A 27,017-nucleotide genomic window follows, 5' to 3' on the forward strand; every position below is an offset into this window, starting at 1 on the left:
TCCTCAGACATGGAAAAAGCTGAGGTACTCAATAAGTGCTTTGCCTCAGTCTTCACTGGCTTCCCACGTCTGTCAGAACCCTGAACCTCTAGGTGAGGATGAGAGAAGCAAAATCCCTCCCACTAACAGCAGAACAAGTCCGAGACCACCTCATGTCACTGAATGTATATAAGTCTATGGGGCCAGATGATATGCATCCCAGGGTTCTGAAAGGAGGGGGAGTGACTGTTTACAGGGGTTGATAGTGACAGGATGAGGGAGAATGGTTTTAAACTAAGAGAGGGGAGATTTAGGTTGGATATTAGGCGGAAATTTTTCATGCAGAGGGTGGTGAGGCACTGGAACAGGTTTCCCAGAGAAGCTGTGGATGCCCCATCCCTGGAGGCATTCAAGACCAGGCTGGATGGGGCCCTGGGCAGCCTGCTCTAGTGGTTGGCAACCCTGCCCATAGGAGGGGGGGTGAAACTAGATGATCTTTAAGGTCCTTTTGAACCCAGGCCATTCTATGATTATATGATTCTATGAATAAATGTGAAAATTGCCTTTCAACACTTTCAGTGTTGTGGAATAAAGAATAATTCCCTGGCTACAAATAATACAGTAATACACAGTAATACACTGGGATTTTTCCAAGTGCCAAAGTGAGTGAGGATCATAAACCCTAATGCTCTTTATCCTGATCTTCCTCTCAGCAAGACATCTATGAAAAGGAACTCAATGCAGGGCAATACTCTCTATTCTGTACTCTGAACAGGTGCAGAGATGCTTGACCTCATTACAGATCTCCTACTGCATTATCCTGACTTAAAGCAAAGAATAATACATGAGTCCAGTAAGAGTAATTCATTTGCCACTACTCCTCACCTCATTTGTGCTCTGGTGCCCCCGAGACTGATCTGCCTGGGAACATCTGAGTATCTTTATATTCCTTGTAGTATGTAAAAGAGTTTAGAAAATAGAATAATGCCATCAGTTCCTAATATTTTCCAGGGAATATGAAATCCTGTGGAACAGGACTTGACTCCATAATCTCTTTAACTTTTCTCCAAAGTGCTGGGCAACCCTTGGATCCTGTTGGCAGTGAAGGTGTTTGGTAGCATGTGGTGCTATGCAGAAAAAAGCTTTAACTGATCCATGTCAGCAGCGAGAAGACTTTCACTTCTTTTGTCTTCATTATCAGGTTAGTAAAAAATAATTGTTTCAATTTTCACTTATTTATTTTCATCTATGGAAAGAATAGGGCTCATGTGTTAGAAGGCCCTCTTGTTATTTCTGGAAACGCAAATTCCAGAACAGCCAAGTCATTAGCTAATATTGGGCTGCAACCTCCCACTGTCATTATGCACTGATAGTTTATGCTTTCTGCTACTGGTTTCAAATGTCCTGGGTTTTCCATATGCTTTTTCCAAGGGAGTCAGAACAGCTGCAATCAGACAGTAAGGTTTTCTTTAAAGAAAGTCCATGAAGCTTTATAATTTTTCAGGCACAGCATGAAAAGGTTTTCATTGCATATACAAAGAATGACTGTTTGGAACACACAACTGACATTTCATTAGAAATGCTGAATGGAAGCTGACAGATCCAGGTCAGCACTGCTCTCTACCTCAGAGCAAAGACACCTGCTGAAATGGCTGTGAACTCTTTTTTTCCATTAGTAGCCTGTGGCAAACTGAAATCCTTTGGGATTCAGATGTACGGTAAAATGATGTATTAATTTCCATCATCCACATTTAGCACTTAGAAGAAAGGCCAGTTCACAGTGAGAGCAAAGGCAGACAGCTGAAGGCTTGGTTTAACCAAATCAGGTTTTTGGGATAAGGTGAATCTCAACCAAAGTGAAAGTGGCCCAGCTATCATATTCTTGGTTAGGATTCAGGTTTCAGAGCTGGATACAGCCATGAGCATAGCTGACCATTCCTTATGTCCAGCTGAGACCAGATCCGAAGGGTTTGTCTGGAATCTTCTCCAGAAGGAATGTCAAAACAGGGCACTCACAACCCTTACATGATGGGAAAAATGTGTCCATGCAGAACCTGGCTATCGGTTGCCATAGTATAAAGAGAGAGGTCAAATGACTTCATGGGCATCAGCTCTGGCCTATTAATGTACCCCTTAGTGCTTTTTATCAAGCCCTGAGATAAAGTTTTTTAAGGCCTAAATATACACAGAGTCCATTAAGCAATTTAAGTAGCAAATTGCAAAATATGAGTATTACTTAACGTCATAATATAGTAGATGTTTTCTGTTGTGTCCACAAATAGAATCTCCATAGGACTTATTCCTAATTAGTGCTTCATGCTGAACACAGGGTTATTCTTTGTTCATTTTATAAACACATACATACTTTTTATATACACATTCTAGAAGAATCTTTAAATAACAAGCATCAAATCTCATTTTATGTTTGAAAAATGTTATTACCTATTATCTTAATGACTTGATGGTATCTGTGTAGCATGAAACAGATATGAAAGAACAGCTCAATAGATAGTGACACAGTAAAGCTTCACAAGTCACTGTTAATTAAGCTAAATTAAATTCCAGTCAGGGTAAACTTTAACCCAAGAGTCAAATTAGACCCTCAGCTATGACTAAGAGTGTATTTTTGAGTTCTTACAGTAAAGATTCAGTCCAAAGACCATTCAAGTGAACAGAAAGTTTCCAATAGACTCCAAAGCTTTCAGAAGATTTGTATGGTCCTGGCTGAATCTGCAGTCTTTGACTTCGAATTATGATGATGTGTCTGCCACACATCATGAGATTTCAGCTTCAGGGAGATTCAGTACTGTAAATGCTCAGCAGCCAAGCAGCTAGTTCTTAACCAAAGCATGTTTTAATGCTTCAGGGACATTAATGGAATTTGTATAATAAACAGAAGTATTTGGAAAACATTATTTTAGGGATAATACTGATGATAAATTAATCTGCTATTTTTCCTGCATCAGCAGACAGAAAGAATATATTTGGATGTCTCTATGAAAAAAAAAATGTATTCCTACTGTTGTTACACAAAGTATTATTTTGCCTTTTAGTATTTTGCTTTCTTTTTGTACAAGGGGACTTGAAAGGTGTTTGACAGGCCTCTGCACCTGATTTTTTAATTGAACTTGTATCTTTCCAGAAAAAAAAATCACATTCACAGAGAAGACATCAGATAGCAGTTATGTGGTGACTTTCAGTGCTAGAAATACAAACTTACCATGTGACACGGGGTGCTGGCCAGCCAGCCACAGAACAATGAAATTTGACATTTTGCTTTTCCCAGATAGTGTGGGAACGAGGCTCAATAATAAACTCAGGAGCATGTAAAAGTTTATCTTGATTCAGCTTTTTGTGGAATGCCTGAGTGTCTTCTAACTGGAAAAGAAACATATGATTATAAATTCCAGCAGCTATAAGTGCAAATTATTAATATTCAAAAAGCTTATTAAAAAAAAAATTAACTTTTAATTTAAAATCCAGATAGACATACTTAATGTTTTTATCTCACCTTGAAAATTTTAATTTTCAAGAAGTTCTCCAAAATAGTAAGATTTGATTTTACTGGGTTTTTTTCCTTAAAACTATTCTAAGTAAAATAATCTTCCACATTTAATTAATTTTTTTAGGACAGAGTGAAAGATGATAATAGGTCTGAAACTCAGATGTCGACTGTACTTTTGCTCTAATGCAAGATCGTGTGTGCCTAGATCATCTCTGACAGACCTGTTCTCAAGCCTTTCCTGCAAATCTTTCATCCTCTCAGGGTAACTGTTTCGACTGCTTGGCTATGCAGAGAGCTGGAAAAAAATTCCTAATATACTGTAAATCTTGCTTTCTTCAAACAAAACTATTTATTTTCTTCCCTAACTTTTACGTATATGGAGAATTACAGGCCCTTCTATTAAGGTTATTAAAAGAGGACAGCTTCCATAATCCTCTCAGTCTTTTATAAAGTGTGCATTACCAATTTTCCTTACAATTATTGTTTCTCTGTGCTGGACAGGTTCTACTTGTCCTCAAGATTCACAAAACAGAAACTACTCATTATCAGAAGTCCAACAGTCTCCAGCACAATTAAATGATTGGTCCTTATGTTTGAATGACAATGCTTTTGCTAACACATTCCAGAATGGCATTTGTTTTTATACAACAATGACTGACATTAAATCTGTGACCTGTTATAACTCCCAGATCCTCAGGTACTTTTACCTAGCCAGGCATTCCTTGTTTACTTGTTCTTTTCCTTCTGTGTGTAGTAATTTCTGTTGATTGTTATCAAATTTCACTTTTGCTGTTTTCACTTCAATTTTTGACATAATTTTGAATTTTTACCTTGTCCTTTGAAGTGTTTAGACCCTTTCCAACCTCATGTCATGAGGATATTTTATAACCATATTGCTAATTCTTCTGCTCAAAACATTAGTACATTTGCTACATGAAACGTATTTGCACTTGATGTATTTTGACAGTCGAGTCATAACATATTTGTAACTATGCTCTGTGTATTATTTTTTAATAAGTTGCACAATAATATCAAAGCTACCCACAATCGGAGATTCATTCCAGATGTCTTTGGCAATTCCCTTGCTAATTTACACCCTGTGATTAAAACTCTGGGGTAACACTTTGGACAAGCTTGTTCCCAGGCCATAAAAATCCAGAAATTACCCCATCACCTTCCTGTTGGTGAGAGAAATATATTGGCACCTTTCTTCTCTGCCCAGCAACTACATCATCATCTAGGTGAAGGATGCTGTGCCATTTAACGAGGTGTGGGCATGACCAAAGACCGTTCCCCAGCCCTTTGTCCCTTTTGTTCCCCCTCCCTTTGTCCCAGCACAAAAGAAGCCTGGTGCCTACCTCCAGCATAATGCCTCTTTTCTTATCCACCTGACACCAAGATAACAAGGCTTTAAGTCATTGAAAAGATTTCCATTGAAAATACTTTGGTTTTTTACTACCATTATTGTGATTGCTCATGGTGTAAATCAGGGCCCTGTTGTGCTAGGCACTTTACAAACACCAAACAAAAAAGACCCACACTGTTTAGAGCCTGTTTGTTCATTTCTACTCTTACCGTTTTCTTCAGGGCCACACGTTCAGCAGACTCCCGGATTGCTATTTTCCTTGATTTTTTTTCATGATGTTCCTCTTCGGAAGTTGACTTGGCCACCTTGCTGACACTAACTCCTTCACCTGTGGCAAAAAGGTTCCTCTTGGCAACATATGCAGCACTTTCTTTAATTCTTTCTTCTTCTGTGTCTGTGATCCCACTGATACTCACTTCTCTGAAAGAATTTTTTAAAAGCAAAATCCCATTGGAAAATGCTGAGAACATATTCCATTTATACTCTGTCAAATTAGCCAAGTACAGTGGCCAACACTCTTGCATATTTCTGCTATTACAGTCTCCTATGGATTCAAAGCAGAAACTGCAGAATGACTGAGTATTTCACTGTCTAAAGTCATGGCTGTTTTCAGTACCTCTCTGTATAACTACGCTATACCCATTTTCAGTTTAACCATTATCCTGCTGTGGTTTTGTTTCTCCATCACTGTAAAGATTAGTGTAAGACATACACATCTTCAGTTACTGACTTCGGTTGCAGCATTCGTAACACTACCAAAGGGGTAGCAGATAATTGTAGCTGTATAACAATGACCTAATTTGTGAATTATACAAAGAAATCACAAAAAAAGTTCTATTTATTCATAGGAATTTCAGTCCTGTAACGTTTGGAGGGTGACTGTTCTTCCAAATGTTTTCAAGAAGATAGTTAAGGATTTTCTTGAAGTATCCTCCTCAGGCTTTCTAGAGAGGCGAGATGAAAAAATGTGGGTCCAATCCTGTTTCCATATGCACATGTGGAAGTACCATTGCAGCCATATTGTTTTCGCATTGTCAGGACATTATAGCTGCTATAGTAGTGCATATACAATGTGAGTTCCTTGACTTAAGGAGAAGCATTCATATCCTTCTGCTGAGTTTAGTTACTTTAGGGTAACATTAGATGGCACACTGAAAAGAGGTTCTGTTTAAGTTCTTGTTAAGTGCCATTTTGCAAGCACTGTAGAGAAAGCATTCTCTGTTTACTTCCAGAATGCATTCAAGCACAGCCTCACTATTTTATCTTAAAAAGCTTACTACTGCTACAAAGCAAAAAGATTAGGAAGAATTATTTTTGTCTGATTTCTTTAAGGTTGCTAATATTATGCATTTGATAGCACATCTCAATACTCAAGAAAATTTGTATTCAAGCCCATAATTAACTGTCCAGCCCCTTATCTTTGGGCTGTGAAATAGTTTGGTGAGATGCAAGACAGCCAAGCCGTGGAAAGTGCTGTAAACTTAATTATGCGTAAAAATTGCTCAAAAAACTACTAAAACTTACTTAACAGCATAGAGTTTTGACCTCCCTCGTGTTCAAACTCTGCCATGAACTTTCTGTGTTTCAGGCTGCTTTAGCAGAATGATCCTTAAAAGTGTCTGTGGGATGATTGATTCCCTTCACGTAGGCACATCAGCTCCCCCCACAAATATCATCTGAAGATGCAGATATATGGCAGAGATTTCTGAAGACAATTTTGAAAATTCAGTTTAATGAATATGAATGTAGCTGTCTACATTCAGTTTAAATGAATCAGTGGCATTTTCCTTCAAAGGCAAGCTGACATTATTTCCTCCTTAATTACAGTAGTTAAGAACTCTGCAACTTCACAGTATGGACACACTCCTCAAGGCATAAAGCATCTTCTGGGAGCTAATGAATATCCTCAGACTAATATAGGACTCAGCCTAGTCATCTGCAGTAGTGGTCCCCAGATGATTTTGATCAACAGTATTAAATATTTAGATTTGCTAATCATTTATTCCTGTTATAATCTTCCTAGATGAAAGAGAAACATGTTTTCTGAAACGATGAATGCATCAGAAACAGCACACAGTACCATTCTCCAATCAGCTCTCAGGGGTTTCAGTAGAAAACACTTTTCAAACAGAAACTATGAGATCAAACCCCAAATGGCACACACAAAATATTGTTTAAAGGGTGTCTGCCATCTGCAGTCCTCTGGCGCAAGCTTATTAGTGGTTGAAAATAGTTCCATGAGCCACAATCAGTATCTTTAGTAACTGTGACATTAAGTCAAGCTCTGGGTGCTCTATTGTCTAGAATACTGGCTGGCTGTCCTAAATTTTATCTTGCAAGGATTAGGCTGGGTTTTTAAGAAGAACAGTTGTGAAGTGAATAATCTGAGCAAGGGAGTTTTTTACAGCAGAACCTGAGGGCTCCAAAATAGAACCAAATGGTGGCAACAGGGACACGGTGCTGAAGGTCGTCCAGCAGCACAAGCAACAGCTTTGATGAACCCATGGTGAGCTGACCTTTATAAATAACTATTCCTTGTAAAAGCTATCTACCCATGGGAAACAAGACATCCATTTCAAAGGGGAATTTGGGAATGACATATAACATGCACATGGTTCAATGGGCTTCAGCTGTTATCTTTCAAACAAAAATAAATATCTGACAGGAATATGGAATGCAACTTCTGCGGTCTTGGCATGTGGTCATGGACATGATGCCAACAGCAAAAAAGCCTAAAACAGATACCCCAACTATTTCAGGCCATGTTGAGTTGGTCACCCTAACAATCATCATGTGCCCTTTTCATATTTTTAAACTTATTTAAAAAAACCTGTTTGGGTCATTTCAGTGGCACAAAAGCATACACAACTTCTTGAGTTGACATGTGCAAAAAGTAAGATTGATACCAAAAACAGTAAGAAGAAGAATAGTAAAAATGGTGTAAGAATCCAACAATATATTTTAATGTAAGATCCCAAAGTATTGCACAGACACAAATAAACGAAGCTACACACCATCATACCGAGTTAGATATTACTGTATGAATTTTACAAAAAATGTAAAATAAAAAAGATGTTAAGATTTGTTAAGATGTTAACATGATGTGTTAAGATTTTAACATGATGTGTTAAGATCACAGGGGCCTGTACAAAAGCTATCATCATCCAGGAGTACTAGCCATCTGTCATTATTTTCAACTATTGGCCAACACTATAAATTTTTCTTTTGTAGACTCAAGACACACAAAAAAGGGAGGATATCTGTGGTTGAGGTCATGGGAAACAGATGATGGTGAGCTGCAAATCTACTGTTACTTAAGCAGAAATACCAGGTGAGATGCAAAGGTAGTGAGAAGCCTTGAAAATATATTACTGCATGTTTTGTGTAAGACACATTTATGCATTTCTATCATGGAAGATATAGCTGAAAATCCAAAGCAATGGTTTTGAAAGGCAACAGTGTGTGCTTCTGAATGTTGGTTGGATCAGGGAGCAGTGATTCCAGCACAGAAAATGTACAAGGGGTGAGAAAAACATTACTCCGGGATAGTGGGAGGGAATTAACAAGAACCAAAACTACTGGTCTTATCCCAAAAGCATCACAAACACTCCAAAGGCCAAAGCAACAACATCTCCCACTGACAAGGTGGAACTCAGGTTCACATGAAAGCACAAGTTTGGACACAAAGCAGAAGTGACATTAGATGTTGATCAAGCAGTACAGAGAAAAGCACTGGCTCCCAGAAGCAGCTTGGAAGTGTCCCATGAAAAATGTTGTGCTGCAGAGGAAAGACAAGTTGAAGGAAGGTTTCTGTTCAACTACAGGTGGGCAAGAAATTTTTCTCCTGACCTCCAATCAGGAACCAGTTTTCCACACCGCACTCTCGTATGTATTAATCTGAACAAGTGATTGTTATCGAACAGCCAGACACTCCAGATAAAATCAGTATGCCATACCCCAAAAGGGCAGAGTAGCCTCCTTGCTCATGTTGGCTTCCACATAAAGTTCACATTCAGCTTTACTGAGGAAACTGCTGCAGTAAGATGTATTACATCAGTAGTAACCCTTCAATAAATACCACCAACACGTGAGATCAGTATGAATCATTAAAATGGATTTGAGAAAGTATTTGGTTTCCTTCCAGGTTTTCCCTGTGCCAGGACAAAACATTAGCACATTGTTTCATTGTTTCTATGTTTAATGCCTGGTAAGAGACATTGAGTTACAGAACAAGTCTTCAAACCAAAAGAATAAACTAAATAATGTGGACAACATGCTTGTCTTGTTCCCAATAAGCAAGGTTATAATTATATCTTAATTTCCTAGAAAGTGGCCCTGCCGATGTGTTCAAAACAAAGTCCAGACACCTAGGTTCATTTGTCCTGGCTCTGGATAATCAATGTCTAATTTTCTCCCAGTCAGTTGACTTCTCTTTGTCTTTTTATTACTCATGTGAAGTGCAAACAATCACCTTGAGAGTGAGTGTAAAAAAAGATCAGTCTATTTGTTATTTTATAATTTGTTAATAAAATGTGAGAAATAAGATACCAAAAAAAAAAAAAGGAAAATTAACATACCGTCCTGTGAATATGGGCACTGAGTAGTCTATGGCTTCATTCTCTTTGTCCTCAGATACCAAATTCTGTTTTGCTCTCTTTGCTTTGGGACTCATCTTATAGGATTGATCTTCAATCATTAAATTGTAATCTTTCAGTCTGAAATAAAAATAATATTGTTAGGAAAAAAAAAGCTGTTAAGAAACACTCCAAAATGAGATTAAAGTGCTAAAAATATTTGTTCTCTTGTTTGATAAGCAAGAAAATATCATTTTTAATAGCCATGACTTCAGGGTTATTAAACACATACTAATGCACTTTTAACAAACTCAGAATTGCAAATATTACAGTGATGCCCCTTGATGTTAAATCTAAATAGAGAGAATAAAGAATACACCTGATAGCAATGCACATTCAATAGCTTCTTGGTTTGGGACTTGGAGAGTTTGCACACCCAGTTTTGGGAGATTCTGAAGTCACTGAGACCACTGGGTAATTCTGAAGATTGTGTCTGAACTCATAACCTCTACTTTTCCAAAATTTACAGTCCTGAAATTGTCTGGTCCCCAACCAAAATGTTGGTGTGCAAATATATTCAGATATTATATATATATATATAAGTTTCTCTACAGAAATTGTAGGGCAGCATATTGCTCAGTAACCAGTGTTGCCATTCCCACTGCTCTCCCATACCACCCCAATCCATTGAAAGCGAAGAGCTGAGTGAAGGAACACCATTTAACATAGCATAGATAAATGAGCAGAAATTGAGTGGAAATAAAGAAGAGCAAACCAAAGGGAAGTCTTCCCCTCCCCACCAGCCCAGGAGGCTTTCTGAAGAGTGTGAAGCATATTTGAGGCAGTCATTTTTCGTTCAGTTTTTAACATGGTTACAAATTGTGTTAACAAATCTCCAAATACCTTCTTCCTCCTTTCCCAATGCAACACATCTCTAACTCCCAGGTCTATGGAATATCCTAATTAGCTGACAGCATTTTATAAATCCCAGAAGTGTCTATTCATCTCTGTGTCAACATTGCCAAGGGAAATAATATGTGAGTCTGCTGGAGATTTGTCTACACAGCATAAGATTACCACTTATGAGCACAGACACAGGAGCAGAGTTAAGGCATGGGCTTTCTCAGTAAGGCTTATTAGCCCAGATGTGTCCCACTGACACAGCTAACCTGCTTCCCATATCCTGGGTCACTTACACTGGTGTCCCTGTACTTCGTACTGTACACATACAATCAAAATTCAGGCTAGCACTGAGCCCCTGAGAATGTTACACATGTATAAAGTCAGATTACAAATTACTTGGGCTAATGTTTTCCTTAGGCTGCAGCCCTGCAAAAGTACCGAGCTCCAGAGGTGCCATCAACACAAGTCATACCAGGAAAAGCACTTCATTTCCAAAACACGTGTTAATAACCTATCCATGTGAGACTCTGTGTGAGCTCACACAGGTCCAGTTTCAATCTATCTTTCCTTCCTTCATTTCTTTGTGCCTGTCCCTTTGCTCAGGCTGAGTTCTCTCCCTACCCAGTGCCTGTTAAATCAGTCTCCCATTCTTTAGCTCTCTTAATGGCTTTTTTACTGTCATCTCTTCTCCTTCTCCATCTAATTTCTTGCCTGAACTTAATATCCTCCCCTGATATGCTTTCCAGCTCTAATCTCTTTGCCCTGCCACTCCCAGCACCATCAGTAGGAGTTTCCCTTCCTTTCTGCTTAGTTCCCACCTCACCAGACACAACTGTATTCAGCTCACCCGGCATGGCAGTGAGGCAGCCTTCTCCTCCATGCTCCCTGGGTGCCCACTTTATAGCTGCCATCACTGAGCCTACAGCACCACTGCCAAGAAACAGTTGGTATAAGGGGTAAAAGCAACCACACACTGGTTCTGCTTCCTTCCTCCTCCCTCTGTCTCCTGGTTTCCATGCAAAAAAAAAGCACAGCCAGAGAGGGGCTGTGGCACACACCGTAGGACTGGAGCCAAGCATTTGCCACATCAGGCACCACTGGGCCAGCCTAGGCACGGACCAAGTCTACAGGAGTGAAATGCTGTCTGCTCTGGGGTCTGATGCCAGGCGCTGCCCAAGGCAGCCAGGGAGAGAGTCCAAGGGAGGTGGATCCAGCTTTAGGGTCAGAAATCCAAGCAGAAAATACTTGGGAACAGTCCAGGCAGAGTAAAATAAAAACGAGGAGACAGTGAAACAGAGTATGCAGTGGCTCCCTCCGGGGCTGGGCAACGACCTGGTGCAATCACTACGGCCAACCACTAATGCATTGGGAGAACTCGTCATTAGATAAGTGGTGAGAAACATCAGAGGCAAAGTATTTTCGTTATTTTTCATAACTGAACTGTAGTCTGTAAGGAGCTGCAGTTCTTTACTAAATAGGTGATTTTTATTCCTGTCCTATTTTAAAATCGGACAAACCTGGAATTTTGACTCTGACTGCCATCAGATTTCCTGGGGGCTTTAGGGAGAACCCTTTAGGAGGCCACTTGATTCCTGGTTGTTTCTAGATCGAGAAGGATCACAATATCATTTGAACTTCAGTTTAAATGTAAAAAAATCTTTATTTTCATAAAAATAGATTAAATGTGGTGAAAATTTCAGCTCAGGCATTTTCAACACTGTTAAATCCAGACTTGCTCTTTGTTCCTAAAGGGGAATCTGTCCTGTCAGTTTACTTTTCAGTTAATGTCCAGATTGCACACTCGTGAGGGAATTAATGGGGAGCATACATAGCAGTTCCCATCGCTCCCTGCTAGGCCTTTTGTTGATGTCTTTCCTACATGGGTTTTTTTCCCCCTATCTTTCACTTACAACGCTCTAAAATTATTTGAAAAGTGGAAGGAATAAATTGCTACAGGTTCTGTTTTTGTGATGGTTGTTTTTTTGATCAAACAAGTGTTTGAAGTTGAATATCTCACTTTAATTTCTTCTGCCTTCCACAACTAGCTTTATGAAAATATCCCCCAAATCCTTCAGATTAATGCTAGAGATCTCCATCACAGTGGAGCCTGAGAAACAGGGACAGAACTGGAACTTTTATTGAGACATGATGACTAGGATAAAAACATTGTATATGCACAGCTGATTCCCGCTCTCTTCCAAGTTTTCTAAACTGCATGTCTCTTGATTGAGGCACCTTTCACCGCAGCCACCTGATTATTTTCTGGATTACTGCTCCTCGATCCTTCATGTTATTGGTTGGCCCTTGTGTGTATGTGCTCAGGACCAGAAAAACACCTTTCTAGATGCCTTTTCCTCTCTTTTTTCTCCACAAGGGGCAGCTGCAGCGGGAGTTGCTGTGCTGTCTTCTAAAAGCAAGGGTTGGGTCCCAATACTTTGCAGTGGTACAGAAGAGAGGGAGCAGTCAGCTATCAAAAGCGCAGATTATACCTTTGAGCTGAATAAGGGATGTATGTGGATCCTGTAACTGTCTGCAGTTCTCAGATTGTTAACACGACACTCCGACAAATTTACTTCAGTCGTTTGCTCTTCCAAAAACTTGACTTGGACCAAGCAGGGCCCCAGTGAGAAGTTTTTAATTGAGGAATGCCAGTGGTTCTTTTAGACCAGTTTCCTCTTCCAGCAATGGTCAAGAGCAGGTGAAAAGAAAGCTTATGTAGAGAAATACTTTCCCCAATAATCCTTTTGTTTTCCAGCAAACACCTAGGGACATCCTGAGCCAGAGATTGCATCCTGGCTGCAGCAGTGAGCTTACAATTTATCTATATATGAAAATGGCACTTTCTTTTGAACCTGTTTTAATCTGCAACTTTATGATCTCTTTTGTGCTTACATGCCACTCTGTCTGAAAAATAGTGAAAAAATGTTCCTTGTTCACTCTCTGCACATCCTTCACTGTTTTGTACGTTCACATTACATACCCATGTTTGCCTCCTTCCCATGGTAAGAGCCCCAGTGTCTTGTCTTCTCTAGGCGGAAGGTATTCAACACCTTCCACTACCCTCCTTGCTGACCTCTGACCCTTTTCTAGTTTCAGATTGTAGTTTTTAAGATGAGATGATCAGAATTGCACCCAATAATTCAGCTATGAACATACCTCGGATTAAACCACTGACACAATATTATTTCTGTTTCATTTTTCCTTTCTTTCATAGCTGTTCCTAAATTTGTAATTGTTTCATGACCACATCAGAGCATCCAGATGGTGTTTTGAGAGACATATCCAGAGTCACTGCAAAATCTTTTTCAGAATTGCATTGCATAAATGAAAAGCTGACATGAATAAATTTGAAGCAGTAGAGAATGTTTCTCCTTTACAAATCCTTCTATCATTTGCTACCAGCCAGGCAGAGCTGTATGGAGAATAGTAGAAATGCATATTCAAATGTAGTTCTTCACATGGGAAAATGAATTGGTCATTATTTCTGTCATCAAGTTTATGTCTCTCTTTTCTTTTTTTTCCTGTACAACACAAAAACTGAACCCTGCCTACAACCAATATTTAGGTAGCCTAAAGGAGAACTCTGCTTTCTTGAACCAGATTCTAAAACCTTGCCCTTTATTTTAAAATGTTCCAACCTTTTACCTGATATGTGGAACAGAATCTCCCTGGAGGAGAAGGTGCAGAGTATCGGTGCTCTCTAGTTTCACAGGGAGGAACAGTACCATGACCTTTCAACAGCTTTCAGCCTCATTTGATATGCCCAGCTAGCGTATGTATGGGTTTTTCCAGGTCAGATACTATCTGTACTGCCTTATCAAGGTTGATGACCCAAGCTTAGTGTCCTCATTTCTTGATGGTTTTCAGTATGTCAAAATAGCAACACCAGCATTTTCTTAGTTTCTCAGTAGTGTCACTGAACTGAGAGTTGGGTGGCTGTAAATGCTAAACACACAGGCATTGTCCTGCAGAGATATAAAACCAGATAGCTACTATTAGATTTTCTCTCTAGCCCAAGAGGGGAAATAAATACAACACTACTGTACCAGGCCACTGAAACTCACAGACAGAGGTTTTGTTTTGATGTCGTATTCTCAGATAGAAATATACTTCAGTATGTTGGCACTGCCCTTGTTCCTGTCCCTGCAGGAACAGGTTTCCCACGCTGCACAAACAGATTCTGAGCCCAGTGGATGTAGAAATGTGTTCTAGGAGTGGACCACAACACCCTATTCCTTAGTTATTCCACCCTGCATGAAAAGGCACCTGTAAGCTCATTTACACCTCTAGAAAATCGTGTGTCTTGTCCTTAGCATGCTTTTGTTGCATATTTCTCTCACATTATTCTGACAGCAGACAGGGATGCATTTGGTATACACAACAGCTGTACCAGCTGTACCTGCTGGAGGAGCTCCAGTAGACAAGAGGCATTTTCCAGGCTCTCTTTACAGCAGCTGCTTCTTTCCTAATATGCAATGTTTTAATTTACTCACCATAAAGCGGAGATAGTAGATTGGCAAACCCAGTTACAGAAAAGAAAAAAAAAATTTCACAAGCAAGTTCTTTAAAGCCAGCCTCTCAAGATGAGAAGTGATCTCTGCTGACTATATTCATTTTAAGTTGCTGACAGATTTGTCACAGGCCCAGGCAATATTGCTGGCAATAATCACGCTGTTCCCTAACACAGCTTCCACAACAAATTTGTTTAAAGCGTAATTGTTTCCACATAGCAGGTCTCATCAAAATAATTTCCATGCTTGGCTATGATGTTTGGAATCCACCTTCTTCGCCCTCACCTATAATAACCCAAATGTTGAGCAGTGCCAGTAGGGATCTCAAGATCACGGTCTTCTCGAGTTTCTTAAAGTGTGTTATTTTCTCATCCCTGTCCTGATCCTGGTTACAATATTGCTCAGAAGAGAATTCACTCTTGCTGTCTGGCAGCCTAATTAATTGCAAGTTAGTAAGGCATCTCTCCTTTGTTTGCTTGGTTCACCCGAATTATGCCATGTTTGGCATAATTATCCCAGTTTGCCTGACCTGCAAAATACATACAAATGCCTGAGCCACACCGTTAACTTTTATTTTCTCTCTAAGCAAGTCTCTGGCCCATTTGGTGGCAGATAAACACTGTGAGACAATGGGATTATCTGACGCTGCGGGCTGGAAAAATAACACATGGAAAAACAGTGGAAGTTTGAGCAAAGGCAGATGACTGAGCTTCCAAAAAAAGAGGTAAATGGGTTTAATCCAGCAGTCCCCTTGGACAGGCCTGTAGTGCTATAAGCAGCTTTGGCAGTCCTGACTCAAAGCTTCTCAGAAGCACGTGGAGGATGGAACGGTGCCATAGAAAGAAGGTTCTTCCGCAGGAGACAACCTGCCCACATCAGCAGCCCTGGAGGATGGGACAGGGAGGAGGACGGGTGGCCATGATAACCACCTTTGGGAGAGGGCTGCCACCCCTTGCCTGTACGGACACTGCCTGCTCCTCAGGAAAGCAGCATGCCCCCTCCTCCTGGCTCTGCGGGGGCCAGAGAAGTGGCGCTCAACTAGAGGTGGCCTTGCAAGCTATCAGAGAGGGCTAGGTGTGGAGTGGCAAACTTTACGTGGTGAGACTCGCTTTCCTTTAGGAGCCCAGTCAGAGAGGGCTAGGTCTGGAGTGGCAAACTTTACATGGTGAGACTCGCTTTCCTTTAGGAGCCCAGGGTTTTGCAGCTTTGTCAAACTGTAAGCGGCAAAGATGAAAGCTTCTGTGCTTACTCTTCATTTTGCCAGTTTTCAGTTCTCTCCTTTTACTTCTTCAAGCTGTCATGGTGTGAAGAAGACTTGAAATGTGGGGAAGAGACAGCCCACTTGTAACTGGAACCTTTTTTGTCCTCATGAAAACACAAGCTGCGGCTCCTTCAAGCTGTCTATGCTGATGCTCTGAGCATCTTTTCCACTCAAGTGAGGCTCCAATGTCAGAGAATTGGATTCAGGTCAAGGTCTTGCAGGTTACCTAGTGCCTAGTCCTTCTCCACTGTTTTCCCATGATAAATTCCTCATGTAGCTCTAACTGTATGTCAACACTGTCACTTTATGAACACTCTCTTCTGTATAGTGGCTACACAAAAGGATGAGACTTAAATTCTGCAGGTATAGTAAAGTTTAGCAGAAGTTACTTTAGATAAAAATAAGAAGTGACTGCTTAGTATTTTTGTAGTATACTTTTCCTGTTGGGGTTAATGAGGTTTATCCACAAAACTATATCCATTATACATAAACATAGATTTGATGTTACAATCCAGTGATAAGCAATAATCAATTGTTAGCTGCAGAATTTTATCTGGTTTTGGGTTCATGGGTGCATCTAGATTGCAAGCAACTACCACTGTTGTAGGTCATTTAGCTACAGCATTTCAGTTCAGGGCCCTTTCTACTTTTTGAAAATGGAAAGTTTTTGAAGACTTTTTTTTTTTTTTGACACACCATTCCCTTTGTACAGATGAAATCAGAAAGTGTTTGATTTGCCCAATTTATTTCAGTAACACTTGTTGTCTCCACATTATCCATGTAAATGTTTTGAGCTATCTGGGGAAGACAGTACAAATTTGGAAAGAATTATTTTAAAATGGCACTACATTTAGCCATATAGTTGTATTATTTGTTCTACTTTACCTCTTGCAAATTGCAGCAAAATGGATGACAAAAAACAAAGTAGTAGCAACACAGAGGCCATATTAAGCATAAAATTAGGTTAAATACTGAGATTATAATTCAAAACCATATTGTCTCATGTATTAAGTTTTGTGCAAGAGAGATTTAAATCATGTAGGTTTAATCTCCTGAGTCCTAGTCTTACATAGCAGCACTGAGTTTCTCAAACCTCCAACACAAGGATAGGATCACAGAAAAATAGAAGTTACAGCTGAGACATTCTTATCTGTGATTACCAGGATAGTATATCAATCTGTTGGCAACTCTTGTACTACAGAGTAGCTTGAAAGTATCACCAAATATACCATTTTAAAACCAAAGCTATTATCTCAAAAAAAAACCCAAAACCCTGGGAAACCTCAAAATGTTTTAAATTCTCTCCCAAATAAGCAATTTTATTTCCTTTAATATTACTTGAAGTTAGAGTTCTTCTTGGTGAGAATACATAGGTTTCAGAAGAAACTCATCTGACAAAACAGTCACTGAAGTGTTTGTAACTGGGACTCCAAAGAGGTTTTTTGCAATCATTTTTTGCAACCTCAAGTAATCACAGAATAGTTTGGGTTGGAAGAGACCTTAAAGATCATCAAGTTCCAACCCCCTGCCATGGGCAGGGACACCCTCCACTAGACCAGGTTGCTCAAAGCCTCATCCAGCCTGGCTTTGAACACCTCCAGGGATGGGGCATCCACAGCTTCTCTGGGCAACCTGTTCCAGTGCCTCACCATCCTCAAAGTGAAAAATTACTGATGGAGCCTTTTGAGTTAGGGTCAGCAACAGCACATAGGCACAGCTGCATCACTGCAGCAATTTGGGATATCTTTACCCTACCCAGCTCTCTCTGAAAACACAACCCTCAGTCCCAGCATCTCCAGTTTTCTTCCCTTCATCAGCAAATTATAAATGATCTGCTCACTGCTCCACTCAGTGGTTAATTATTTGCAGAAGTGAAATTGTTACAATAGCAAAGAGTGGATATTACCCAGCCCAAGACAGTCAAGTAGTCATGTCATTCACCTGGGCTCTAACAGCCTGAGGTTAAAATTCCTGAACAGACCCTGGCAAATACAGACTTGACCCTGAACTTCATGAAAGCCAAGTGAGGGCTGTAATCACAAAGTAGTTTTTACTGCTGTAGAGGTAGTCTTTTCCTCAGTGGTTTTGGCAAAAATTCCATCTTTATCCACAATCCTTGGAGGATATTCAGTTTTCAAAATTTAAATTTCCTAATGAACAAGTCTTGATCAGTTCTGCTTGTAATAGTCTAAATTTTATATTAATATAACAGTGACCAGATGTTTTGGGCTATAATTTGTTGATAATTCCCTCTATTGCTAACAGCTGCTCTAATCTTACTTTAATACTCCCCTAATTTCTGTAAATCTCTGAGATACTTACAAAAAATGTGACGCTATGATATCTAAAATATTCTGCTAATGTAATTTCTTGAGCAATATTTATCATCTCAATTAAACAAAAAGCATGTCAGCTAAGCATAGCTGGTCTTCTAGTGCAAGATGGGGTATTCCTACTTTGGAAATAGTATGCCTCAACCAATATACAGTGTGAAAATTTCAATTTCTTGAGTCACTCAGCATAAAATTGAAACCATTTGGCCAAAGAAGAATTGTTTCATAAGGACATGTCAGCTCAAACTTGTGTGAACAGCCCTAGGTTCTTTTACTGCTCCAACCTGGCCAGCCTCAAACCAAAAGCTATCTCAACACTATATATTACATTCAGCTGTGCTAATATGGCGAAACAACTTGGGAGGAGAAATGGCTTATGCCTAACCAGCTTGGAGCACGAATATGTGATCATTCAGCCACATCAGCATTGCCAGTGCTGCTCTTATGCCAATCCAAGCATCACATGTGAATTAGTCCAACAAACTAAGCTGACCGCAGTCCTTCCCATTGCCAAAGCCAAAGGAAAACACCAAGCCTGGAAAATACGTTAAAACCAAGTAACAGAAGCAATTTCTATGGAAAAGGGGGAGAGTTTTGCCATTGATTTCTATGGGAGGTGGTTGGACGTTTTTGTTTCAGAGTATTGCTTCAAAGAAGGATTTACTTACCCAAGACTGTAGGCTTCAGATCCCAGCCTGTAGGCTTCAGCCAGCTTGTTGATGGATTCAGATCCGTGCCTGTAGGCAGCTGAGCTCTGACTGAGGGATTTAGAGTCAAGACTGTAAGCAGCAGATCTTTTACTTTGTGCAGCAGAGTGATCATAGGCTGTAGATCCATAGCTGTAGGCTGCCGACTCAAGGTCATAGGCTGAAGAGCCATGACTATATGCTGCTGAAGAGTCAAGGCTGAAGTCTGCTGCAGATGCGTGGCGATAGGCTGCAGAACCTCTAGCGTAAGCTGTAGATCCTTGAGCATAGACAGCAGATTTGCTCTTTGTTTCCTTTTGGTACTGGCTTACAGTGGACTGCAGTGCTTTATGGCGGTATGCACGGTCATAGTGTTCATGGTGTCTTTGGTAGAAAGGTAAAGACATCTTGGATGTCTTCTAATTTTGTTTCTACTGCACGTTTCTGAATGTAGATATAACAGGACGGTGTCTGAAAAAGAACAGATCAAATATAAAGACTAACGTCAAAGACACTCCTGAGTTAGCATACAAATAATGCAGAAAATAAAAGCTAACACAGAACTTAAAACTTCAAAAATCAAATGCAACAAATTTAGGGTTATCTTTCTATGATATATTTTAGACTTTAAGATATGTTTGTATTAAGTTTCAAGATGCTCATATGTCATTCATCACGAGCAGAAAACCTTGCACTATTGCGTCCATTAATTTGTAGTTGGTCTCCCTGTTACTGCAAACTATTCAAGTTTTACCAGCTCAACTTCTCCACTCATTACTGCAAACTAATGAGATTTTATGTGCTTAGCTTCTTCAGATGTAGTGTAAATATTTTTGTTAAATTACAAAAGAGACAATAAAGTAACAAATTATTTTGAAAGACGTGAGCAATTCCAACAAGGCTATATAAGCTGAAATAAAAAAATATGAACATTTTATTCATTTTTGCAATCCAATTTTCAGACTGAATTTAATATTCCATTTCATATTTTAACAGTGAATTAGAAACACTAAGATAGAGAAAGATGTCACTTTTTTCGTAAACATGCATTATGTTTGTTATTTTGTGTGTAACGCCATAGGTCCATTTAAAATAGCTTATGATACTTTTACAGTTTAATCAGGGATACAGTCTTTATGCATTGAGTAAAATAATATCATGCTCCTCAGTCCAAATGACTTTTTTTTTTTTAACCTATAATGTCATGTTCAAGATCGTAAAGAAACTTCCTCCAGATGATAGCCCCATCTAAGTTTTACTTTGCACAGTCATCAGTAGATTGTCTTGCAGTTGGTTGTAGTAGGAAACTTGATTTGGTGAGAGGTAGTTCCTCTCTCAAAATGGGATGAGGGTTGAGTGCAGAAAGGATTTCCCATGACTTTTTTAAGCGGGCAATTCAGTCTTTTTTTTGTTGCTGGTTTATTTTGCTGTTGTTAAAACTGACTTTTTCTTCCCTGACATGCCAATTTGCTTCTACTAATCCCTATAATATCCTTCCTTTCTCTTATCACTAGAGATTAGATTTACAACATGGCTAGGATTGTCCCTGAAAAGGCACATGCTTATGAACAGAAATGAGCTACAGTGAGGAAATGTTGAGAAGAATTTAAAGAAGATTAAAAAACAATGGTGAGAGGTGTTCGTTATTATTTTTTTAATATCGCAACAATAGATCTGTTCTGGTTTTGTTCATTTTAACGAACAATGATCTGATGTTTTGGCATAAAATACACTTACAGAGCTGCAATGTAATCATGATTTCATGAAAATAAATATTTTTTTTCCTGGTTTTTATGCTGCCTAGATTTCAGTCTTTGTCTCTAGTATTTGGTTCTGTTAGCAAGTCAACAAATTGCAAACTATTCTCTTTGGTAACTGCTCAGGTACTCACCCTCACTAAGGTAATTAGAAAAAAACCTCCTATTTCAACTTTCTTGTATTTCAGGGCTCTCTCAATGGAACTGCTCTTTGTGTGATAACAGAACAGACCACTTGTTTTCAGAAAGTCAATAAGTAGGGAAGTAACTCAGAAGTCTTTAAGTATGTAAAAGAAATTGCTGATGTCCTGACCACAGTGAAACTGCGACTTCAAGGAAAAGAGTTTATGCATTTACTATATTTTTGTCTGAGGAAGGGGAAGGAATGGGAGAGAGTGTTAACCCATCATTCTCTATGGCAAAAACTTATGTTCTTTTTTAACTCCCTTATTTTTCCTGATATTTTTTCACGTAAATCTACAGAACGCAACTTTTCTGTCTAGTATCCTTGTTTCTAATACCCATCAATATTTTGTGTTGTTATTTATTTCACTTTGTTAGCTTCCGGTACTATCTAGTTGCTCTTAATTTCCCTAGTTTCGGAAGATTTCTTCTCCATTTTTCTTCATTGCTTTCTCTCCCAGCGCCAGAGGGATAGATTTAGGGTTTGCAAGCCATTGTGATCTCTGCTGAGCAGAGTTAAGGCATACAGATGAGTATTGTCTTGCACACTGAAAGGGAAAGAACATGAGAACATCCTGTTTTCCTTCTGTAGAGTACTACAGTTGTCTTCCCTTGTCTTCACCAGCTTTATTTGCAACGTTGGCTGGCTTCACCACGGATACAACAGCCACAATGCTAACAGCCATCCAGTCCTGTAGCTCAGTGCTTTCTTTGCACAACCTTCCAGGCTTTAAAGTAAGGAAGGTGATCCAAAAGTATAAAGCACTGCAAGTGTTGCCCATTAAGGAGATGTTAAATGAGGCATTTCATTTACAGCTCATCAGAGCAAAAGAACAAGCAGTGGATTTAAAGTTAGCATGTTTAAAATGCACAAAGGCAACCTTTTTCTTCCAAATGTAAAAGGTCTGGACCTCACTGTCCTCAGGAGTAAGAGGAGGAGTGTATGACAGGAGTAAGAACTAAGGCAGTAAGGCAGGAGCTGAGCATGGAGTCAGCTCTCCTGGTTCAAATCAAAGGCCAACTCTGACTCACCTCATATAAGAGGAGACTTCTTTTTATCACACTGTGAGTTATATTTCTTCTGAAACATCAAGCGTTGCTCATAGGTCAGGATCAGTTAGTTACACTAGTCTGATCAGATATAGTAGTCTGATGCTATTGAACATGACAAGAAACTCTGAACCTTGCAAAGATTTTGCTCCTATTTGGAGCCCTGTCTGATTATCAGATTGACTCCCATCTCTTAAAATCCATGCTACCTGCACCTACTTAGTTTGTGCCCACGAATCAGCCCCCCTTAGTGGAGTGTGACACTCCCTCTCAAGAGCTATGTGTGATTTCATAGCTGTAGAGCTTGGCCTACAAGTACTAGTGGCCATAGTTAGAGGAATATGCAGGTTTTGGAGCTGTATGTTAGCAGCTGTTGAACTGAATTATCAAAACGACTACTGAGCTGACAGTTCTGTATTTGTTCATAGGTCACAGCTACACATTAAAGGAACTGATTTCATTGGCATTACTTCTTGCCCTGTTTACCAGTCTGTGTAATTCTTTAAAGATCTACTCCATCAATTGGCGAAAATAGTGAAAGAGATAAAAAACTCTTGTAAGCAGAAGAAAAAATGATAAAACTTCCTTCAGCTCAGGCAGTGGCTTTACAAATCACAAGAATTCGTATGCAACTGGAAAATATTTAGATTGTTTACACATTCTCAAAGCCCAAAGGAGGCTACATGACAAACTCCTCCTGTATCTCAGTAACCCATGCCCCATTTGAGACTACCGTGACAATATGCAAGGATAGTTGAGTTGATAATAAGGGAACCCTTGTACTGCTTTGCTTTATTTCACTGAACCTTCAGATATCTTCAGTCCACAAGTCCCTCAAATAACTGCTGAGCTGAGAAGACTAAAGGGAGCTGCTATCAATTCAGCATTACAGATTCAGGTTAAAAATAACTGAACGCATAAAATCTTCTGTCATAAAGGAACACTTACCAGGGCCCAAATGAAAGGCAGCAAATGGAATAGCTCTCAAGTGGATGAATAGCAGAAAAATACAGCAACGATGAAGCCAGCAAAGAAAGAGGTGGTGAGAATGAGAGGTGAGGACTGGACTTCAAGGTCCAGAACAAAAATGATGCCTGCAGTCAGTGGAATGTCGGAGCCCCAGTCCAGACCTTTTATGGCCAGGGCAGTGATAAATATAGCATCGAAGAGGGAGAGAGACAGAGACAGATACCGATACCCTGTGCTATCTCTGTGCAAAGACATGATGGCAGCAGCAGCTTCAAACTGAGAGCTCTCCCTTTTAAGTGTCTCCACTAAATTCAGTATAAAACCAGCATTCCAATTCAAAATTATTGCTAGGATTTTTTTCCTTAGACAAGTCAGATTTAGGAGGAAAAAAAATTGGTTTTGTTGTGAACCAGAAAGTATGAAAGATCAGTCTCTGTATTGGCTTTTGCCATGTTACAAGAATGTGAATATTTTATGGTTTCTTTCTCTTTTTTATGCCAAACCACAGTGCATTTAATGTAGATATTTCAGCTTAATGACAGACAACCTAAAGAAATCATTAACAGCAAAACTCTGCAAAGCCATACAATGTGTTACAATTCAATAAAAACGTACTTTCTTTATTCTGTTGGCAAGGTGTTACATTTTTATCTTCTTATTTAAGATAAAATACTAAATTAAGGCAATGAGCTTAAATGCCTCATGAGGCATTTAAGTAGATGCAGCTGTAAGACAACTTTTTTTTCTAAATTAAACAGTATCACCTCTGGGGATAGTTAAATGGGCTTGTCTTCTTTAATTTTGGTCACAGCACTTTGGCACAGGAATGTACAATCAGTATGGCTGAATATTACATAACAGCAATTTCTATCACCTGAAATAGGGTTTGATATGTGGAATCCACTGTGATTTCATTGTAAATACAGATTTTGCTCTGCACTGTACATTTAACTTTCAATACAAGCAACTAGTCCATGTTATTTTGTGCGTTTGCATTGACAGAAATATTAACCCTAACTCTTGGTTCTGCTATAGCCCCTTTCACCACATCCACCATGCAACACAACTAAGAACCTTCCAGATCCTCCTTTTCTGCCGCAGCCTTCCCCATTTTGGGTGGAACCACCAACAGAAGATCTGGAAGACACCAGCAAGTCCCAGGCTTTTCTGAACAAAGCTCACTGGTATCCTTCTTCTTCAACTCACTGCCTGGATTCCACCTGAAATCTCTGTTCTCCCCACGAGATACCTGTTACCTGAGGAGCTGCTACCTCCTGCCTGGTGTTGCACCATGGAGTAAGTTCCCATGCCTCTTCACCTCCCACACCAGGAGCTGCTCAGCTGCATTAACCATAAGGGCTTTTGCTCTTTGCTGCCAGGCACAGGCAGTATGGCCACCAAAGAGCTATACAGTCCCATGAACTGTGTCTTGGCTCAGGAAACTGGCCAGATCTGCAACAGGCAGAATGAAAAACTGGAACCCTGATATAGCTTCTTCCTCCAAATTCTGTGCCAATTGCAGCTCCGCTGAGCTTTAGTATTTGGGTTATAATATACATTTTTAATTAGAGAAGGAAGAGGCCTCAGTGGATGGACTCCTGGATTCTGTTACAGACTCCTAACCCACTCCTTCACCATCAGTCATTTGCTCTGGGATCTTAAAAGACTTGATGACATACAAATTGCTTTTGAAAATTTCAGAGAGAGGTGTAGAGCAATGAAAACAAACATCTTGTTTCTCTGCTCTCATTGCAATACAATTTGTATAGATCACAGGTGGGATATAAAAATATAAACATTTTCAGTGTTTTTCTGGGTATAGTGGCACTATCAAGTCCAATACAGTTTACAAATTCTGTGCTGACTCTGTTTATTCTGCAGATAAAATGGAGATGGAGTGTGGCAGCAAAATCTTTTGGGTTCTTTAATTATTCTGGCACTAAATTTGCACACTTTTATCTGGTTTTAAAATGAGGTAAAATCCATGGCTAATTTTAAACCACTTAACTCGCATTTGAATATCAAACTATGTGTTTCAAACTGATTGGAGCTCTCTAAGTCTCAGAATCCCTGCAGCACTCTGTATCCGCATTTATTTAATCACATCAGTCCTGAGAGACAGAGTCTTCATAAACGTTAGTTCTGTCTTCTGTTAATCAGTGCCTGACTATGTAATTCTGTTCTTCTGAATGGGAAAGCTGGAAGATTAATTTAGAACCTGACAGAGCAGGGAAAAATAGCTTTCTAGTCAGTTTGTCCATTGAAGTTTTGACAGCTACAGCACCCTGTGGCTGCGGGTATTAGTCAAATTCCACAGGATCCAAGCCCATCTCTTCCACTAGAGTCCTAAATAAAACTAGCAAAACATTTTTGGTGGACAGAGTATTTAAGCATGTGTGTTGTCTTCCAGAATTTAATTTCAAAAGTTGGGTCCAATTTTCTGAATGAATTCCTAAAAAAAAGACACTTTTCTCCAGAAAAAAAAAAAAAAAGAAAAAAAAAAACCACTTTGGGAAGATGTGCTATTCTCCATTATATCCTAAATAGCCATCTTCATAACTCACTGAAGACAAGGAAGATCTGTGTTCCCTTACCTTCCCCTTCTCCCTTACCCATGAGAAGGTCTTTATCTGCAGGTCAGGTCAATCTCCATTCCTGTTTATTCTCTGCATCACTCTCAGTTCATGTATGTGACATGGGGTCAGACATGTAACAGAAAGGACTAAGAGCAGCGTACTGGAGCTTGAGTGTTTGACCTCAACAGCATGCAAAATGAAGTATGAAATGAACCAACAGTGGTGCAAGCTTTTTGTTTTAAGTGCTGAACGTTACTGCTTGTTTTGCATTGGGAGGTGCTGGTCCATTACAATCCCAGTAAGAAAGGCACTCACTCTCTGTAAGGTATCAGTCAAAATGCTATGCATTAGAGCTAACACTATAAGAAGAAAAGAGTATAGATAATATTATATCCCCTTATGTTCTGGGAACCCCAAGCAGTGTAGCATCAAACAGGACTCCAACCCACGTGCAGCATGCCATTCAGACCCTGCCAGGAGAAGAGGATCTGCCATTTCAGTCATTTGAGATAGGATAGGATTTTCTTAGAAAAAAACAACTCTGTTATTTCTACTGTCACGCAGAAAGGATGTTCACAAGACAACTTCTCGCTGCAGTGTTGGATACAGGCAAGGCCACGTAGGTGGTGTACTGGCTGGTACCGAGTGGGAACTGCCTGCAGGCTCCTCTGTCCAACCCATTAGCAAAGTTTATCCTGCAGCCAAGGGATATGTGCATCACAACACAGTCTGAGGACCACGCTGTACCTGCAGCACATCCTAGCATGGCACACCACAGGCCAGGTCATGCTCAGGTTGACTGCTGTGGGGACCACTGACTCCCCCACAGACAGAGGTCTCCAGTCAGGACCACTGCATGGCTCCACCTCTGGTCCTGGTTTCCACACTGCCAACGTGTGCACAGGAGAGACCCACCTGTGTTCCTTCCATCTGCCTGCTGACAGGCAATGATGGAAAATCATATTTTCATAAACTTAGCAAAGCCCACCTGTACCTGGTCCTGCTTGAAGTTATCTTTCTACACCATGGGTGGCCTCAACCACACACAGGAGTCCAGAAGAAGTTCATTAGAGACCGTTACCCTCCTACTGTGGCACATTTCTGTCTCTGCCGGGATAAAATACCTCAACTGATGAACTTTAGAATGGCATTTGCCTTTTTCATGCATATGTTACATTGACAGCTCACAGTCATCCTGAATGGTTAATATCTTCAGATCTCTTTAGTCCTCTGTCACTTCCAGCTGAGGCAATCTAGTGACATCTTACGTCTTATGACCTTACACTTTTTACTACTGAATTTCATCTCTATTAGTCTAAGCCTTACTCCTATATAATACTCTAATCCTTCTTCACAGGGTGGAT

The 27,017-nt window shown here is 39.8% G+C and overlaps 1 protein-coding gene across 1 annotated transcript in view; it reads right to left on the bottom strand.

The window, feature by feature from the left end:
• LOC104469583 (myomesin-1-like) overlaps nt 1–23,147 on the bottom strand; it is a gene marked incomplete at its 3' end in the record, with an annotated part of 54,285 nt that extends 31,138 nt beyond the window's left edge. The window contains 6 exon segments of the mRNA XM_010084147.1: nt 3,200–3,357; nt 5,060–5,270; nt 9,428–9,565; nt 19,101–19,120; nt 19,123–19,589; nt 23,057–23,147. Of these exon segments, the coding sequence (XP_010082449.1) occupies nt 3,200–3,357; nt 5,060–5,270; nt 9,428–9,565; nt 19,101–19,120; nt 19,123–19,407 (812 nt within the window).
• Between the last annotated feature and the right edge of the window lie 3,870 nt (nt 23,148–27,017).

This window comes from Pterocles gutturalis, unplaced genomic scaffold (genome assembly GCF_000699245.1).
Source record: "Pterocles gutturalis isolate BGI_N339 unplaced genomic scaffold, ASM69924v1 scaffold27170, whole genome shotgun sequence".
Taxonomy (NCBI): domain Eukaryota; kingdom Metazoa; phylum Chordata; class Aves; order Pterocliformes; family Pteroclidae; genus Pterocles; species Pterocles gutturalis.